Here is an 18,836-nt window from a genome sequence, read left to right on the forward strand (position 1 = left end):
GAAATGGATAAAAAGCTAGACAACAGGCCACATTCTTCCAGGATCACAAAGTTATGTAAGACTTTATAGTCACTTTTTAGTTAACAGCTCAAAACAGTTTAAATTCATCAGTAAAAGTCATTTGCATACCAGTTGTATAAATATGTCAAGTAATACTTCTACAGTTACGATGTCAGTAAATCTTTGGTTTAAATTTAAAACCTCTGGGTAAAGCAATCTAAAAAACTGTGTTCCAGAAATGTTTTTTTTTAAGTTAAAGGTTAGTTCAAGAATTAACTCACAGAAGCAGGCTACAGGAAAGCATTCACATAATGAGTCAACTTCTTGAACCAACTGGTAAAACAGACTTATTCTTCAACCACTTTTTCTCTTCTTGCGTTGAATGACATGGCTGACTTGATATGTTTCCAGAGGAATTTGATTAAGGAGCTCTCAAATTCCCTGTTGGGGAAATTACATTCATATGTCCAAAAATCTGTGGAAACCCATTTGTCTCCCTATAGTCATTATTGATTATTGCCATGAGACTTCTATCTAATGCAGTAGATGGTGCAGTCCTGACTACGTCTCTGCGACTTTGTAGAAAGCTTTAAGAAGAAATAGCAGTGCTTATCTGCTCAATAAAAAAATTCTAAATCAAAATAACTGAATAAGAGTTGTTTTTTGCTGAACAAAAAACTAACAACTACTGAAACACCATCGAGGGAACTTAGCAACTTTAGCTCCCTTATTAGGGGACCAGTGTACTGAAACAAGCACTGAACAGGTGAGAATCTTCAAATAATCCCACACTCTGCAAACTATCCCACACTCTGGATTTCTTGAGAAACTGACTGTTCAGATGTTAACCCTTACATAACTCATTGGATAGCTAACTGTTCTTCAGACAGGATCAATACAGTCCATGTTGATAGCAGACTTATCTCAAAATGGCAGATCTGCAGTGGTATCCCGCAGGGGGTCTTCTTTTGGGGCCACTCCTTTTTGGCATATACTTCGTTGATTTCTAAGTTTTGTCTCTGACTAATTTTGCTGAGTACTGCAAGCTTGATGGCATCTGTATCCTCAAAAAGAGAACACATCCCTGGTGTCAGGACCATAGTGGTAAGCTTAGTGCAAACAAATGTAGTACTAATATCTTTGGCAGTCAAGAACACCCCTGCACCTACTCATAAATAATACTACCGTACAAGATCTAGGTACATTCTTGGGCAGTAACTCAGTAAGATGTCCTTTGGTTGCCACGTATCAACTGTTAATAAGAAATCCTCCTACCTAGTTCACTTAGTAACTAAATGCATATTCTTTAGGTCCAAGGAAGTAATTGTCACTCTGTATTACTACATTATCAGAAACAGTGTTAAATATAACATTCCCATTAGCATGCATCTGTCCAGGGATATTGCCCAAGTAGTAAACACACATTATTTTCTCACCAAGAAACTCTCTAGCATGAGATCACCAAGCTGCACAGTATGTCTAAATATAAACTACCTCCTACAGCTTTATGTGGCAGCCTATAGTTTCCTTACAAGGCTGCACATGACCCTTTCTTGCTTTAACATTTTTTACATGCTTGCAAAGCAGCACCACCAGTACCTATTACAAGGCTCTAAATCTACATTGTAAGAATAATAATACCTTTTGGGATCGATACCTATGCAAGAGGGTCCTCTCCATGTCTTACAAATTAATTAAATTAAAACTCAGTTTATATCCATCCTGGAAAAGTGGGTAGGAATCCACATGTTCACCTCAGGTCTAGCTGCCCAGGTTGCATGGACAGAGTAAGTTGTGAGATGGTAGTGACATTACTCCTAATGTAGTAAGTAAGTGGTAGAAGGTTCTAAGTTAAAAGTTTTGAGTAAGCGTTATGATGTGTATTCCTTGGGCAGGGATAGCCATGCCATTTCTCATGGGAGAGGTTTTGTAAGTAATTTTTTGGCTAAGAATGAAAATATGAGTAAAGAAATTTACTTTGTCACAATGTATAATGTTCTGAATGAACAAATAGTTAAGGAGGCTAAAGGTTAGTGACCCATTTTACTTCGGAATAAATGTTTGGGGAGTCTACTTTGCAGTACTCCACATATATACCATACAAAAGAGGAAGGAATTTGGCAGACATGGTGGTACATGATAAATTTATTACACCAAATGATAGTTTATGTAGTAATATCTCTTTGAGAACGGGTACATTCACATCCAATAAATGTTTTGTTTGTAAATATGTTGTAAATAAGTTTTCTGTTATTAATGGATTTAAATTTTATCCAAACAAAGCTTATACATGCAATACTGAAGGAGTAATATATATATATATATATATATCAAAATCAGGAAAACAACTCTCAGCTAAAGGTGCCTCTCACCAAATAGAAGAGGTATGAGCAAAAACAGTAGTAGGAGACACCAACACGATCAAAAATCTTCACAGTGAATAAAGTCCAGCCATTGAGCACGATAAAAGTCCAAAGAACACTTTAATAAGAAAAATGAGCGCTTTCGCGTAGTGCAAAGCTACGCTTCATCAGATACATTCAAGAAAATATTTCAGACTTAAATACAAAACATTTTGGCGGGATCGTTAGCCAATAAATTCATAATTGAATTAATGAAATGTATAATAATCATTCTATCTTTCAGTTAATGATTTTTACTTAAACTATCAGCCCTTCGTCTTAAAGATGACAGAATGAAAAATATGTGTACAAACAAAAATGTGAAACCTCTCCATATACAACGAGGTCACAAGCCTCATTTTTTTTAAAAACCATTTTACATTGGAGACACATATAGATCTTTTAAAATACGCTTGCAAGGCCACATCACAGACATTAAAAATAAAAGGTTGGAAAGTCCGCTAAGTGCACATTTTGAACAATTTCATGAAGCTAATCCTAATTGTTTAAAAGGATGTATTCTGGAAAAAGTTAGTTTAACTTTAGGGGAATGTACTGATAGTAAAATGTTATTGTACAAAGAAACTTTATTTAAAGTATAATACTTTGGAGCCATTGGGCTTGAATAAGGAATGTAATTGGAAATGTATGATTAAGTAATGATATTTTAATTATTTAATTCTTTTATAATGACTATTTAAGACAATGATTATGAGTTGTTTTCTACTTTCTACTCTTTGAAAGCTTTTGGCCGAGGTGCCAAGTTTGGTGAATAAACTGTTTTGGTTTTAAGTCCATGGTGGTTGTTTTTGGTTTTAAGTTTTTATTTTTTTTTTTCATTTGGTGGTTTCCTGCAATACTCCTAATGATCTGCATGACTGATAGTTTAGCATATGAATGTTTCCTGTAATTGTTATTGAGCTAAAGACCCTGTAACTTCTTAGAATTTTGTCCTCTATAATTATACAAGGGGACTGCAGTTGCTGTATTGTAACCCTCTTACACTTCCACATTGGTTAGTAATATCTTGAAATCCTCATTCAGAGTGTCTGCAAGCAATTTGACTACTGTCTTTTTATGTCAGTACCTTATTTATGACATCTCCCCATCATAGGAGCATGAAATGCAGTCGGAAAAAAAATTGCCAAATAAGCCTTCTCTAAGGAAAAAGATATTGAGAGATGCATCATCATAATAATTTTATATTTTTTAATTCCCTCATTTTCCTCTTATTTGTGAATTGTTCAGAGTGTCCATTTCTTGGGCACTATAACCTCAGTCACCCTTCTCTTTGTTCCTGTAGGGGCAAGAGCCAGACATTTCATGGACTGACAAGAACTCTGGAGCCCATGTATTTGTGTTCATGGAGGCCATATTAACCCATCTATTCCCTTGGCAGCAGTCAGACATTAGGCAGCTGACTAGATACTGATAGTGAGGAGGGTCCCTACCAAATCCTTCCTTACAGGCATCTTGTGGACTCATGGAAACTACCCAGATGGGAAGAGACACACATGTTACCATGCATGTCTGACTCCCGGCTGAAAAATATGAGTGCTCACTTTGCAATGAGTTTATTCCAAAACAAGGAGAGGCACTGATTTTACTCCAAAACAAGGAGAGGCACTGATTGATCAGCTTCTCTTTCCATCTAGTTTTATTTATTAGTTGATGAAGGTTTTGATAGTTACAGAACAATATGATTTGTTGATGAAAAAGGAGGTTGAGAATAACTGGATCTCTAACTGCACTAGCTGAGCTAAGCACAGGTCTCACCTCTGGATCCTGTATGACATTGAGTACAAGGATAAGAACTTCATTCTATCCTGGTAGCTAAGATTTTCACCTTTTTATCCTGTGTCTTTCTATCCCTTTATGAACAATGTCCATATCATTGTATCCAGCGGTTGTATGTATAGAGTGAATAAAATTGACAACAGTCATAACTCTGTATAAAGATTTTTAGCTGAGGTGGATTCCAAAATGACCGCCAGCTAGGAAGCACACCTCTCAGTCAGCTCCTGATAAAAATCTGCAATCTAACCTAATCAGGGCATCAGCACTCAGGCTAACTCAACAAAAAGCAGATACTACTATATTAATAAATATTGAACCATCTCTGCTGCAAATTTCATAAAAAAATATAATGAATTCATGCTTATCTGCAAGAACAACATATGCTGATCTGGGTTTCTTTCAGGCAATGTAGACCTTGACAGCAATTCACTGGAAGCAACACAAAGAAATAAGCTTTTGATAAATATTGAACTATGGATTCAGTGAAAGCTCAAACATCAAAAACAAGATTTTCTCAAATAACCACACCTGAAAAAGAAGTTTGTTCAAAGAGACAAAAAACTGTAAAACAACAACCTGACTTGCAAAAACAAACTGCCAAAATGAAGACAGAACAACCCCTTTTTATGGAAGAGCTCAAGGCAGCTTTAACACCCTTACAAAAAAAAGCATTCTTTTTCTACAAAATTAAATACCTTTGGAAGTAATCTTGATCAGATACTAACCAGACTGGAGAAAAATGAAGTGAAAGCTATGGAAAATGAAATAAAAATAGAAGAGATCCGGAGAAGAACTAAATCCACAGAAAAAACAATGTTGGAAATCCAACAAAAAGTAATAGACTTGGAAGCCAGATCAACAATGTGCTCATTAGAGGTAGCCCTGAAACCTATGAACAAGCTTCTCTACAAAATGTAATAAAATAAATCATTGAGCTATTCCTAGACAACAGTGCTTCAGTCCAGAATGTTACCATAGAAAGATTCCACCGTGCATTAAGAAAATCACAACATCTGGAAGCACCAAGGCAAGTTTATGTGAGAATTTTAAATACAACACATGTTAATATGATGTTGCCTCATAGCAAGACGTTGTCCCGTTCGATTCTCAGCTAGAGCGTCTTCAGTGTGGAGGCATACGTGAATCCATTAAGCAACAGAGGTGTGTTCTTTCACCCTTCTGTGCATACTTAGTAAAACATAAAATAAAATTCCAAATGAAGTATCTTGCTTCCTTGCATTTTCAGTACAAGGGGTCCACATACCAAGCAAACAGCAAAGATGAAGCAATTTCTGCTTTTTTAAAGGCATTCAATGAGATCCTTCCAAAATAACTAATAAAAATAAGTAACAACTAATACTATATGCACCAGCATTTAAAACATAATTATACTGTAAACAACCTTAAATCCGACTGAAACAGGCGTCGCTAGCCTTTTTTACTTATTTTTTTAAAGGTAATTACCTGTTTATTGCATGTGAAAAATCCCCATGGGCTTTCCTTTCGTTGCGACATTCTAAAGCCGTTTTTCCAGGAAGCTAAGCCCTGCCTGATGTCCCTTGACATTTGACCTCGCGACACACACGTGAACTACACCACAGAGTGATGTCATAGTCAATTCAGGTCTATGGCAACCAAAAGGATCCAAAAAAAGTAAAAAAAAAAAAAAACCTGTGTGACTAAACCTTGAGAACCAATAAAACAAGCAGAATGACATCCGAAAGTAAAGTGTAACAAAACAAGGCTGAAAATCGAGTGGCAACTGCATTTAATGAAGTGGATGGTTTCCAAAACCAAAAAAATCACAGATACTGTAAAAAAATTACTGTAAATAACTAGCAGTAGGATTTAAAAGTCAGTTATAGAAGAGAAAACATTTAAATAACTGAAAGCCTGGAAGGTAAGTGGAAGTCAGTGAAAGGAAGATAAAAAGAAAGTAACTGCAAAAACAAACTTGCAATAAAAAAAAAGAAAATGAACACAGGACTGGCGAAACTAGAAAACAAGATTTATTTAGCGCTTTCATCTGCAATTACACTTGACGTCTTCAGATAAAACAAACTATTACGTTGCATCCTTTTATAGCCAGGCATCATCACATGATCACAACATATAAAAATTGTCTAAGTGTTTAGGTGGTGTCACTTAAATACACAATATTTATTTTCATATTACATATTCTAGCATTTTTCACTAAGGTTTCTTAACTTACAGTACACTCATATCAAGGAAAACACAATAACAAAATTGTTTATTAACAAAATTCACTTATTTTAAATATTGTGATCATGTGATGATGCCTGGCTATAAAAGGATGTGATGTAATAGTTTGTTTTATCTAAAGAAATCAAGTGTAATTGCAGACAAAGGCGCTAATTAAATCTTGTTTTCTAGTTTCACCGGTCCTGTGTTCATTTTCTTATTTTTGTTACAAGATAAAAAGAAAGGAAAAAGTACTGCAGATGGGATCCCTGCACAACAAACTTCTCATGCAGGAATATGCATCATGCTCTGGGGACCTGGACAATATATCCTTGCAAAGAACATTGTTTTATGTACTTGTCTATCCAACATTTTTTTTTTTTTGCCTTAATAGCCAAAGAAGTTTAGAAGGTCACTAAATGGTATAATTTACTTGTTGCAGTGCATTTTTAATATTGTGCTTATAGTAGACAATATCTATGTTTGATATAGGCAGGTCATATAGAAATGTAGTATATAGCATATGATCATACGAGATTGCTTTACGTATTATACAGTAATAGAGTCTACTGCTATATCAAGATTGTTAAATTGAAGATTACCAATTGAGGAAAACACTATACACTACACGTTATTGCAACAACAGATAAATCCTGACTTATTTAGCTACCCTAGAGGTATTTGGTGTCACTATAGTATCTCTAGACACTTATAATTAGTCTCAGGGTCATATATTAAGCTAAAATATGGAAGCTACAGGATAGCAGTTACCCTTAAATCCTGATTCGGTTAGCAATGCTTATGTTAGCAACAACTTAAAGCTGCTGGCTGAGTGGGGAATATCCCGGCAGAAATGTGATGTTTCTTATAATACGAAATAATCACTGTAAGATAGTTAGAATTGTTTGTGTTTTTAGAAGTTTAAACTCTAGTATTATGAATATAGTATTTGTTTACTGGTTCAATCCTTCTCTTTCAGAGGATAGTGCTAAGTGGTCAGGCACTAGGGAGTTGCTGAAAGAGCACTCTCTTTTCTTTCAACACATATTACATACTACTAAGAATGGTTTGCCAAACACTCCCCTCATAGCATTCACAGTTACTTCAATAACATGGGTATTTAACCTAATTATTATCTAAGATGATTAATGTAGCCTCATGGAATATAAACGGCTTGCAAGACATTAAAAAAAAAGCTAATTTTGCACCTCATATTTCAATCAAACTCAGAAGTAACCTTTTTACAAGAAACTCACATGATGAAGGAACAATGAGACAATGATATAGATAAAAATATTAAGTAGATTCAACAAATAATAGCAGCCGGGGACAGTACTGCATCAAGAGGGGCAGTTATAATAATTAAAAAATAATTTAAAGGGAGCATTATCAAACATGACAGTGACACAAAAGGCAGGTGGTGCTACTTCACATGCTCATATCTTGCCTATAAAGAAACCTTACTATTTTGTAATGGTCCTTGCAGCTATCGGCTTGACTTTCTAATTGAAATATATAACTTATTACTGAAGTACCCAGAACATCTGATTATAATTAGTGGAGACTGGAACATAACAGTAAACTCATCTAAAGACATAATGAATAAAAATGATAATCAGTCACCCCAAGCAAGAACCCTTTTATCAGAATTAATCGAAGACTTTAACCTAGTGGATCCCGTTGAACTAAATAAACCAGATAGTTTAAGAACCAAATACAATTATTTCTCACCCTTCCATAACACATGGTTAAGAATTTACATATTTTTAATTTTTCAAAGCATAACTGTTAAAGAAGTCCATTATAACTCAGAACCTAGATCATTATTAGCAGACCACTCAAAAATTAATATAATAATAATAACACAAAATAAATCTAGGTTTAGTACCTGTAATACTTCAACCTGGACCCTAAACTCAAACCTGTTGAAAATCAAAGAAGTGGAGCAAGACATTATTGACTCTCTTAATCAATTAAATGAAAACCTTACAAACAATAATACTCCTTTAGATATTCAGTGGGCAGCCTTTTAAGCCACGGCGAGAGGTATCCTGATTCAAAAAGCTTCACTCTATAAAAAAACAAATAGACAAAAAATAAGTAACACAGAGGGTAAACTAAAACTAATTGAACTAGAACTACAAAAAATCATTCACTTACCCTTGAGAAACAAATGGCAAGCTTACAAAAACAACTAAATGAGATTATAACGCAACAATGTACATTTATAGAACTAAGAATGCTATACAAATATGTGGAATGGGTGCAGACCCCCTCCAAAATGCTAGGGAGACTTGCTAATGTCAGACCCCCCCCCCCCGTGTAAAATACAAGAAATAAAATATAAAGATAAAACCCTTAACTCAGACAGTGAAATAATACAGGCTTTTGAAGAAATAGTTCAAAACATCTATGGTCCACAAGATCATAGCGATGACGGTCTTTTCCAAAATTTTGCAGACAACCTAGAATTCCCTCAGATTAATGATACTCAATCTAAGAACCTAAAAAGTCCATTAACAGTTGAGGAAGTAAAAAAGGCTATTGAAAAGCTAAAACTAGGGAAAGCTCCTGGTACTGATGGGTATGTAGCAGAGTTCTATAAACACTTCCTACAACAATTAACAGCCATACTTTTAAAAATATACAACCATATAATAGAATTTGGGATATCAGACCTTTATATTAATAATTCCAAGACCGTATTTATCCCAAAATCAAACACTGACTCCAAAAACCGAACAATTACAGATCCATTGCTCTGATAAATATAGATTTGAAGATACTTTCAACATTTCTAGCATACAGAATACAGAAAGTCGCTCCATCTCTAATTTCACCTGAGCAACTAGGCTTTATGAGTCAGAGACAAGTATGGGATAATACGCTAACCGCTGATGCACTAACCCACCTATGCGCTAAGGACAAATCTCCTAAATATGCTTTATCAGTGGATGCAACAAAGGCCTTTGACAGAGTCAATCAAAAATTCTTCCTTTTTATACTCTGTCAATTTGGATTCCCACAAGAATAAATAACAATGATCAAAACACTATATAGTAAGGCAACTACAACACTTTATATTAATAAGAAAACATCTGACGCGATAAAAATTGTTAATGGCACCAGACAGAGATGCCCACTCTCCCCCAACCTGTTCAACTTCTATATAGAAGTACTACTACTAATAATAATAATAATAATAATTAGTCAAAGAACATGCCATCACCTTGTTTCAGTATCAAAAACCCAAATAAAATACAGAGCCTTTGCAGATGACCTAAATATTTACTTTCAATACCTTAATACCGATCTTGGTAAAATCTTAGTTTCCATAGACAATTTCTCCCAAGTATCAAACTACTTGATTAATCCTAATAAATCAGTTATTTATCCACTAAATCCCCTAGGCCATAAGGAATTTTGTTTTTTGGAGACTAATATAAAAGTGGAACATACTTTGAAATATTTAGGTATAATTGTTAGTCATACACAATCAGATATGATTAATAACAGTATATTTAAAACCTGGACCACTATAGTCTGCAACATTAGCAAATGGGCAAAGCTTAAATGTTCTACTTTATCAAAGGCCTCAGTTGTCAAAATGAACATACTCCCTAAAATTTTATACCAAATGAATGCCACTTTCATGAGAATTCCAGCTACCTTCTTTAATAAAATAAAAGTTTGACTAGCAAAATTCATTTGTTACCAAAAGAGTACAAGAATTAATTATTACAATAAACTCAGACTCCCAAAAGAAAAAGGAGGTCTTAAGACATCCAGACCTCCACTTCTGCCATGAAATAATTAATGCTAGCCGCATTATTCGGTTAGCTAACTACGATCCATTAAGTAATGAATGGTACCCATTATGGATTAAATTATTTCACCAAAATATTATTCCATCTAAAATTAACCCAAAAGTGATTCCCTTCCTAAAGCAAGAAACCCTTAAGACATTAAAAATTCACCCAGTTCTAATCAATGTGTGAAATATTCAAGAAACTACTGATATCATTAAAACTTAAAGATACGATTATTCTTCTGCAACCAATACACAGCAGTCCTGATCTAAAACTAACAATCTCTATGTTAACCTTGGATAAATATCCATTAATAAAAAATCATACAGTATGGGACTTCTACCAGACACAAAACCCATCAATGGAAAACATCAAAAACATATTTAAAGCAAGTTATAAATATAATGTGATAATAAAACAAATGTTATACTTAGTTAAAATAACTAAGGATGTTATTGTAAATGAGCAAGATATCAAGATAGCACAACAAATTCAAAAGTTGCTTTTGTACAAAAAAAATGCTCTCATACACATATAAATTAATAACCAAAATTAATTATCAAAATACAATCATATTTTCAAAGTATTGGGAAGAAAAATGTAGCAACTTGACAGAAAATCAGAAAGAGTTAGCCATTGGAAACACCATAAGGAACTAATATACACTCAGATCATGATCTTCAATAATGCATGCCATACACTTGTCCATCTTAACAAATTTAATCCATCTAAGTCACCCTATTATCCTTTTGTCCTAATAATTCTACATATCTTCTGGAGCTGCAAAAAAGTTTATAAACTGTGGTGCTCACTGAGATTCCTCTTAGAAAAAAACAGGCTATTCAAAATCTACTTTATGATGGGAAACAGCGATACTACATATTTTCAAGAACAGTAACAATAGCCTCACTAAACACATCACTATAACATTATGTGCCCTATTAAAATTTTACATAGCTAAAAACTGGCTGGACAGATCAAAACTTACTTGGACAGAATATACGAACATGGCTAAAAAACATGTATTAGCTAAGAAGCTGTATACCAAAAGTCAAAAGAAAAAACATATTATCAGAAGTACTGTAAAGCTTGAATTGATATTTTATCATGAATGGCAAAGTATGCAAAAATACATAAATTTATTAAACACTCTCTTTAGTTAAGAGTAGTAACAAAATCAACTAAGTTGACATTTTTGGAAATATGTATATATGTATAATAGTTTATTTTTTGTGTATCATTATGTTGATGTTATGCCTTAAGATATACTCATATTGTATTACCAGAATGTATAGGTTAATTGTCTTTCTATATTCATACCTCCTGACTGTTAAAACACAATCATAACTTTATGGTATTCCTATGTTGTTAACATTAGCTAAATTGAAAGTGTTTTATTACAGTGTGTGAACACCTAGTTTAATAACTTACTCATGCTATGCAAATTGTAACATCAACAACTTCTGTTGTACTGTATATCACTTTTTGATTTCATATTATGCAAAAATGTAATTAAAAAAAATTTAATTTGATAAAAAAAAAAAAAATCTTTAGCTGACCCCTGAACTTAAAATGTAGCCAGTGATAACTAAAACAGCATAATCTGGTATTGTTTTTGTGGTTAGCAGACTCTCCTTACATGAATTAATTCACTAGCAAACAAGTACTATTCCCATTTTTTTAATTACAAGTGTTACTTTGACAGAAGAAAACCAACCCTTTAAGTTTCCATTCTAATTTAGGCAGACCGGAGCTGTTCCACTTAGTTCTGTGGGTGTGATAGTGGCATTTGGTACATATGGATGGGACCGTCAACATTTTTAAATTAGACCTCATCAGGGCTCTAGCTGTGTTGTTGAGCATTCCAGGATTAGCAGCCTGTGCTTTCTGTGTGGAGAAAGAATAATGCAGAAGAAAAAAAAAGCCAATTCTCTTTGTATGTTGCTTTCTGATATTTGTTTGTTCAAGTGTAAAAGACGAGTTAAAAAAATGTGAAGTCTTTTACAATAAAAAATAGCTGTTACACTGACTATTTTGAAGTGTAGTATGTGACATGTTGCAGTTTTTAAAAATGTGTGTGTGTATCTACAGAGTTGTTTCAGTGGTATGGTAAAAATTGTAATATTTCAGTCTTAAAAAATCATGGATATTATTGAACAGTAGCTTAAGCTATACATGTTAGAATTGTCCATTTATTTTAGAATGATAGTTGTTCCTAAACATAATTATGCACACTGAGTAGAACATTGCTAATACAAGGACCTCGTGCTTCATCCACCAGTATGTGCTGTTGTCAGACAATAAACCACACCACATTATGATGATTCCTTACTTACAACATGCTTGTATTGAGTATTAAAAATGTTGCCAGCATTATGCTAGGAAGCATGAGGGAAGGCAGGAAAACCACTAATGACATCTAGAGACCAATAAACATTGGTAGCAATTTTACTACATGTTTTGAAATGTACACATTGCTACTGTGTTTTTTATCAGACTTCACCTAAAGTCAGCTGATGAGCATTAAGCAAAAATAGTGTTTGTTGTTCCAGGCTGATTTTTCCTGAGAAGATGAATAGAATTTTACAAACCTTTGAGGCTCTGGGAAGTGGCATTTCCACCTGAGTATTCTAATTTAATTCGGTATGAAGTTCAAATATCTACTGCTCTCTCACATCCATAAACTCTTTGTACAGTTATTATATTTGTAATAGTCTACATTCCCTGAAATCAAAGGAAGCTTATTATGGTTGTAAATCTACCTAGTTACTTAACTAGTTGGGGTCCCGATGGTACTGTCATGTTCCCTTCATTTTTTATATGCTGCTTGAGTATACTTTTGACAGCTTAACTTCCGGTTGACTCGTTCCTGCAATCCTAGCTGCATCAGATACGTATTCCTTAGTCACCGCATGTATACTTACCCTGTTTCTACTGGTCTTACTTCTGCAGTTTCTAGAAAGTAAAATAACATACCTGGGAGCCCTTGCCAACTATGCATACTCAGTCTGCACCTCAGCCAATAGTGGGTGAACCTGCAGTGGCACTGGATATTCCTCAGACCACTCACCTTTCTAGCTTCCTATGGTGTAGTCCTTTCAGGTACCATGATTTGTGGGTCAGTCACATCCTGTTCAGTTGTTCCAGTGTCCGAGAAAAGGCATGAGAGAAACGTCTTTTCTCAGATACAGAAATTTTACTGGGAAATGCTACTGGATGTGTCCAGGTAATGAGACCTCTTAATGGGGCACAGATTCCTCTCCTAGTCAGTCGTAGTAGAGACCTATTAAGAAAAAAACAAAAAGTTAAACATTGTTTACCTGAAGGTTTCATAGTGGAAGACAGAATTTACTCATCGTAGCCAAAAACCTGTCAGTCCTGCTATACAAAATTCAGTGCCTGTTAAGCAGTTAAAAAAAAAAAAAAAACTGAAGAGGGCAAATCAGATGGGTCTGACATGCTCAGAGACAAGCCTTCATCTCATACAGATTCTCAAGCCTAATTTCCTGATGATGAGGAAAACTAGCCTTCAAAACCTTCTTCGGAGGTCCTTTCATTTTTCAAATTTCTACCAGGATGAATGAGGTATTTTTGTACGAATTAATGGACATTTCTACTAACTTGAGGACATTTTACATCATGTAGATTTGCATCATTCTGCCCCTCTTCCTCTTCTAGTGGCAGCCTAGTAACAATACTGAGTCTCAGTTTTCATGCCCACATATTTGCAGATAGGTTATCAATATCATCCATATCTTCCCCTGTGGCCTTAGAAAAAAAGGTTTTGGGACATATCACCTGTAAGAATTTTTTATTTTTCCACTTTGATATATAGAATCTTTTATATCAATTTATCTCTGTCTTTCTCTTTTTTGGTATAGAAAGTTTGAGTGATATTGTTACCACTAGGGAGTGCCTGTCTCAGTCTTTTGGTTATTGACATGTCATGATGACATACACATGTCTTATTGGTATGTATGAATGTGCAGGTACTGCATCTTGGACTTCTACTTTTGCTACTTTTTGAGGTGGTATGCTGAGTACAAATGCAGAAGTTTTCTGTATTCAGCAGTATTCAACTTTAGGTTGACTGTTCTAGCATGTCTCCTTTTTCCTGCTCCCCTTCTGTCTTAGTCTTATAAAACCCACAACTAACATTATTTTTTCCTTGGGCAGCAGATTGTCACAGACTCATGGGTGTTAAATGTAATTCAGCAGGGATACATTTGGCACTGGATACAAAAACACCCTTTCAGGGAAGTTGCTCCTTTCTTTCCAAACCAGACAGACGTTTTCTTTCGTATTCTTCAGCTTTGTTCACCCTATGAGTCACTGAACCAGTGCCATTTATTCAAGGGGGCAAAGGCTTGTATTCTAGAATCCTTTTGGTACAAAAGAAAGATCCCTCTTGGAGACCAGTTTTAAATAACCCCTCTGTTTCAGTGTGCCATCATTACCTTTTGTTATTTACCACTTCAAGCTTGTTTGCAAATTTTTAGCTTCATCCTTGGCTTAAGAAGGCTGAATAGCAATAATTTTTTCTTCTTTATTTGGATGACCTACTTATCCTTGCAGAGTCTGTTTTCCCAGATGTCAAGAATCCTTAACATGGATTTCAACTCTTCTGACCAATCTGGGATTCTAGATAACTATTCAGAAGTCCTCCTAAGCATTCCACACAGGGTTGTTTTTATTTTAAGATATCTTATAGACACTCCGTAGCCAGCATTTTTGATGCAGGGAAAGGTTGAGTTTATCTGGAAGCTTTCCTGGTCTTCTCTTATAAGTTTTAGACCAGCCAAAGAGTTTCTCAGGATTCTTGGGATCACATTATCTGTTTCTTATAATTCCACTCTGTGGGTTACACATGAGAACAAATTTATGGTATCTAACAACACATGAGCCTAACACTTGCATCCTTCAGGTATCTATACTGTGCTTTGTATTAATGGAACTGCACTAGTGGAGACTGCAAATACAAGTATGTGTACTTCCCTGTTTTCCTCAGCCTCCAAGTTAATTTGTGTCTGCACTTGTTCCAGAATTTCCTTGGAGGCAGAGTTAAGGTGCAAGGCATGTGTGATTCCTCAGACAGAACAAAGCATGTTATTTGGAAAGAGATGTAGGCTGTGATCCATGCACTTTAATCTCTTCATTATCTATGGTCCCTTGGACCTCTCCTCAGTTTACAGTCCACACAACAGTGATGTGGTACATCAACATGCTAGATGGCATAAGGATTTACATTTACAATTACATTTTGATTTACATTGTTTTAAAAGTTTTTAATGTGAAATAGTTTTTAATGTGAAATTTGTGTATCATTTATTTGAGTTATCATGTCCAGTGCTGTTTATGTGGTATACTGGTGAGTACTGGGTTTGATACCTGGCTGCTGCACTACTTTCAACGCATTTTTAAAACTCCAAGAACATTGAACACATGAATTGTGCATTATTTTTTATTGAACTATTGATTGGCTGTAACAAATGAGAGGTGTGTCTTCTGTTACACCTTTAAACTTGATTTTTGTCAGTTTGGTTTGTCTGACAAAGTTTCATTAAGTTATGAGACAAAAGCGCTTAGCATATTTTATTTGAATGTTTCTTTAATAAAAGGTCATTTTATATTTGGATTTGCCTCATTTACAACATTTTTATATATTTTTTTATGGGAACTTAAACTTGCTGACTCACAGCAGTCCTTACTCCAGTTTGATGTTTTGGTTTGTTATGTTGCCCTTTGATTTTGTATATGAAAAGCCTTGAATAATGAGCTTCCACATACGAAACTGAGTTGCCATACTGTGCCCTTGAAGCACATTGTTGATGGCTTTATTTATTAACGAACACTGCTCTTTTACAGAAATCATCTGATGAACATGTAGCTGAACTGGAGAAGCTTCATGCTGATGCACTGGCATGTAAGGGCAGAGAACTAGAACAAAGGTTACAGACTCAGGAGCAGGAATTTAAAGAACAGCTCAAAACTGCACTGGCAAGTATTGCTGTAGTTTAGAATTCAGTTGTTTAATATGAGATCCAGTCATTGTTATCCATTTTTTTATTATGGTGCAGTAAAAAGTAAAGCTCAAATGCCATATTGATCCTTGAAGTCAGCAGGTCATGAATGCAAGATTAATTGTTAGCTTGTCATTTGCTAAATGGTAGAGAGTTATATGAAACTGTTGCATTGGCATTCATGTATAAAGTTATGTCCAGCTCTAACTTCTCAGCTGTATATGTTGTACATTATTATATTAGTATGCATGAAGATTTGTGTGTGTGTGAATGTTTGTGTGTGTCTGTGTGTGTTTGTGTGTGTGTGTATACACACACACACACACACACACACACACACACACACACACACACACACACACACACACAATGTCCCATCATAAATTCACAACCCGTTGAAGAAAACCAGCATGGCAAACTTTATCAACCTTTCAACACATCACAGATGCCCAGAAAAAACATTTTATTTATTTAACATTTGTTTACCGGACATATGTGTTTGTAACGTGGGAGGAAACTGGAGCACCCAGAGGTAACCCACACGAACACAGGGAGGACAAGCAGACTCCATGCAGAAGGCACCCCTTCCAAGTATCAAACCGGAGAACCTCTTGCTGTGAGGCGACAACGCTACCACTGCACCGCCCATTTATTATTCCAAGTGTACCAACTGCAATGAAAAATGCAGCCACCTTGTCCATCTTACAAAACTACATAACCAGATCAGTAATCAGTGCTGCCTTATTTGGGGGCCTCATCTCTGCCTGCCTTGCTCATGTATACTAGCTGCATAGCTAAGGAAAAAGAGTATAATACACACAAGCAGAGATTCGTTGATGGCTGCAAATGACCCTCTTTAGAGAACATCAGTGTTTCAGCTACTTGGTTCCTTAATGCCCACAGTCTTTACTTTTTACTTATTTATGGGTATATTCAGAGTACATTGCATGTATTCCATGGGCCTCTCCTACAGGATGTGTAAGGTATTACACTGTGAAGATTCTAGCTAGGCTGGGTTTTCTTGTAGTTTCTACTGAATGGTTTGCCTTTGTGAAATGTTGGCACTTTCTTTTTTACAGTACATAAATGTCTGTGTGTGTGTGTATATATATATATATATATATATATATATGTGTGTGTGTGTGTGTGTGTAAAAAAATATGTGAAAGATATGAAATAAAGATATGAGACTGTTGTGGTTTTATAATTTATGATAATGGTTGCGTTTGTGTTATTGCTCACTTAATGGAGGAATTATTTGTTGTTACTCAGGTGTGTAGTGTTTTTGGTGATGTCCTTCTACATTACTGTTGCAGTATTCTTCACAGTAGGGATTGCCTGACAAGGATAGCCAGATGTCTTTCCAGTATAGCAAAGCTTTTAGATCTTTTACACACGTATGCTCCCTATACAGGACGTAGAGCATAATGGTGACGTACAGATGTAGTTTCCTAGAACTTGTTTGCCAGCAGTCCGAACACCATCATTGCTCATCATTGTGTACATGCTTTGTTATGCTGAATACCTGCCCATCAGATAAGTGCCTGTTGGGGTCTTCTTTTCCTTTTCTTTTGGTCTTATTTTTTGGTTATCTAAGGTTCATGTCATCCATGGAAGGAAAATGTCAGTTTGAGAGACAGATCCCCCACGAGGATCATTACAAGCAGTGTCTTTTTTGCCTGGGTGCTTCCCAAGACCATATGTCCTGTAGCATTTTGTAAAGTTTTTGTACCTAATACTCTTATAAGCCGGCTGTCTTCCCTGGCCATTTATCTCGAGTACTAGAGGCTTAAACTCTTAACCCACAGTATCATAGCAGAATCTCCCCAAGGTACCCTTAAGGAAGAAGAAGGCTAAAAAATCTCAGCAGTATTCTTTTGCTCTCCATCCTCCACTGGACATTTCTCTTGAAGCAGGTGAAAGCTCCGTAGGCTGTGTGGTGGTATATCGAATTCCTCTGCCATTACCCTGTTGGACACTGGCATGTATCCTTCCTTTCACACATCCTCTCAGGCTTTGCAGGCATCTGCCCTGGACGTCGAGGGGGAACCACGTTTGAGTATCTGAGTACCCTAGTGGGATTCCACATATTCTGGCCAGGGAAGAGGTCCCAGGTATTCTTATTGAATCTTGTCAAGAGTCGGAATTTCTGGTGTTTTTTAGGGCTTGTATCCCGACCAGGAAAAAGCAGAAAAACTAACCATCCTTTTGTACACCCTAAGGATCCTCGGCAGGAATGGCAAAAGTTTACTCAGGGGCTGTTTAATGCCTTAATGGCCCTGCAGCCTCTCCAGGGTGTTTCTGTGCCTATTCCCTCCTGGACTTCACGTACATGCAGTGGTCTAGGAAACCCGATTCCTCAGGTGAGGATTCAGAGTCTGATGTTGGGTCCTTTTCTTACTCTTCCCGGATACCTTCAACTTTGGATTTTGGTTTTGATGAACAAGAGTCCATTAGTCCTGAGTCTCCTTTTGAGGAATTGTTTCATAGGTTCATAGGTTGGTACTAGGTTATTGACCCTAGGGCCTATACAAGCCTAGCCATAACAATTCACTGGATATTTCTTCCCACAATATTTACTTCCCTGGACCCCTGTCTAGCAGGGT

The 18,836-nt window shown here is 35.6% G+C and overlaps 1 protein-coding gene across 1 annotated transcript in view; it reads left to right on the forward strand.

Moving 5' to 3' along the window:
* LOC122805249 (golgin subfamily A member 4-like) overlaps window positions 1-18,836 on the forward strand; it is a 760,109-nt gene that overhangs the window by 478,536 nt on the left and 262,737 nt on the right. Inside the window, exon 4 of the mRNA XM_044075339.1 lies at window positions 16,076-16,207. Coding sequence (XP_043931274.1) covers window positions 16,076-16,207 — 132 coding nt within the window. The remainder of the gene's footprint in view (window positions 1-16,075; window positions 16,208-18,836) is intronic.

The sequence above is a fragment of the Protopterus annectens genome, chromosome 6.part1 (assembly GCF_019279795.1).
Source record: "Protopterus annectens isolate FY-2018-M chromosome 6.part1, PAN1.0, whole genome shotgun sequence".
NCBI classification, from domain to species: domain Eukaryota; kingdom Metazoa; phylum Chordata; order Ceratodontiformes; family Protopteridae; genus Protopterus; species Protopterus annectens.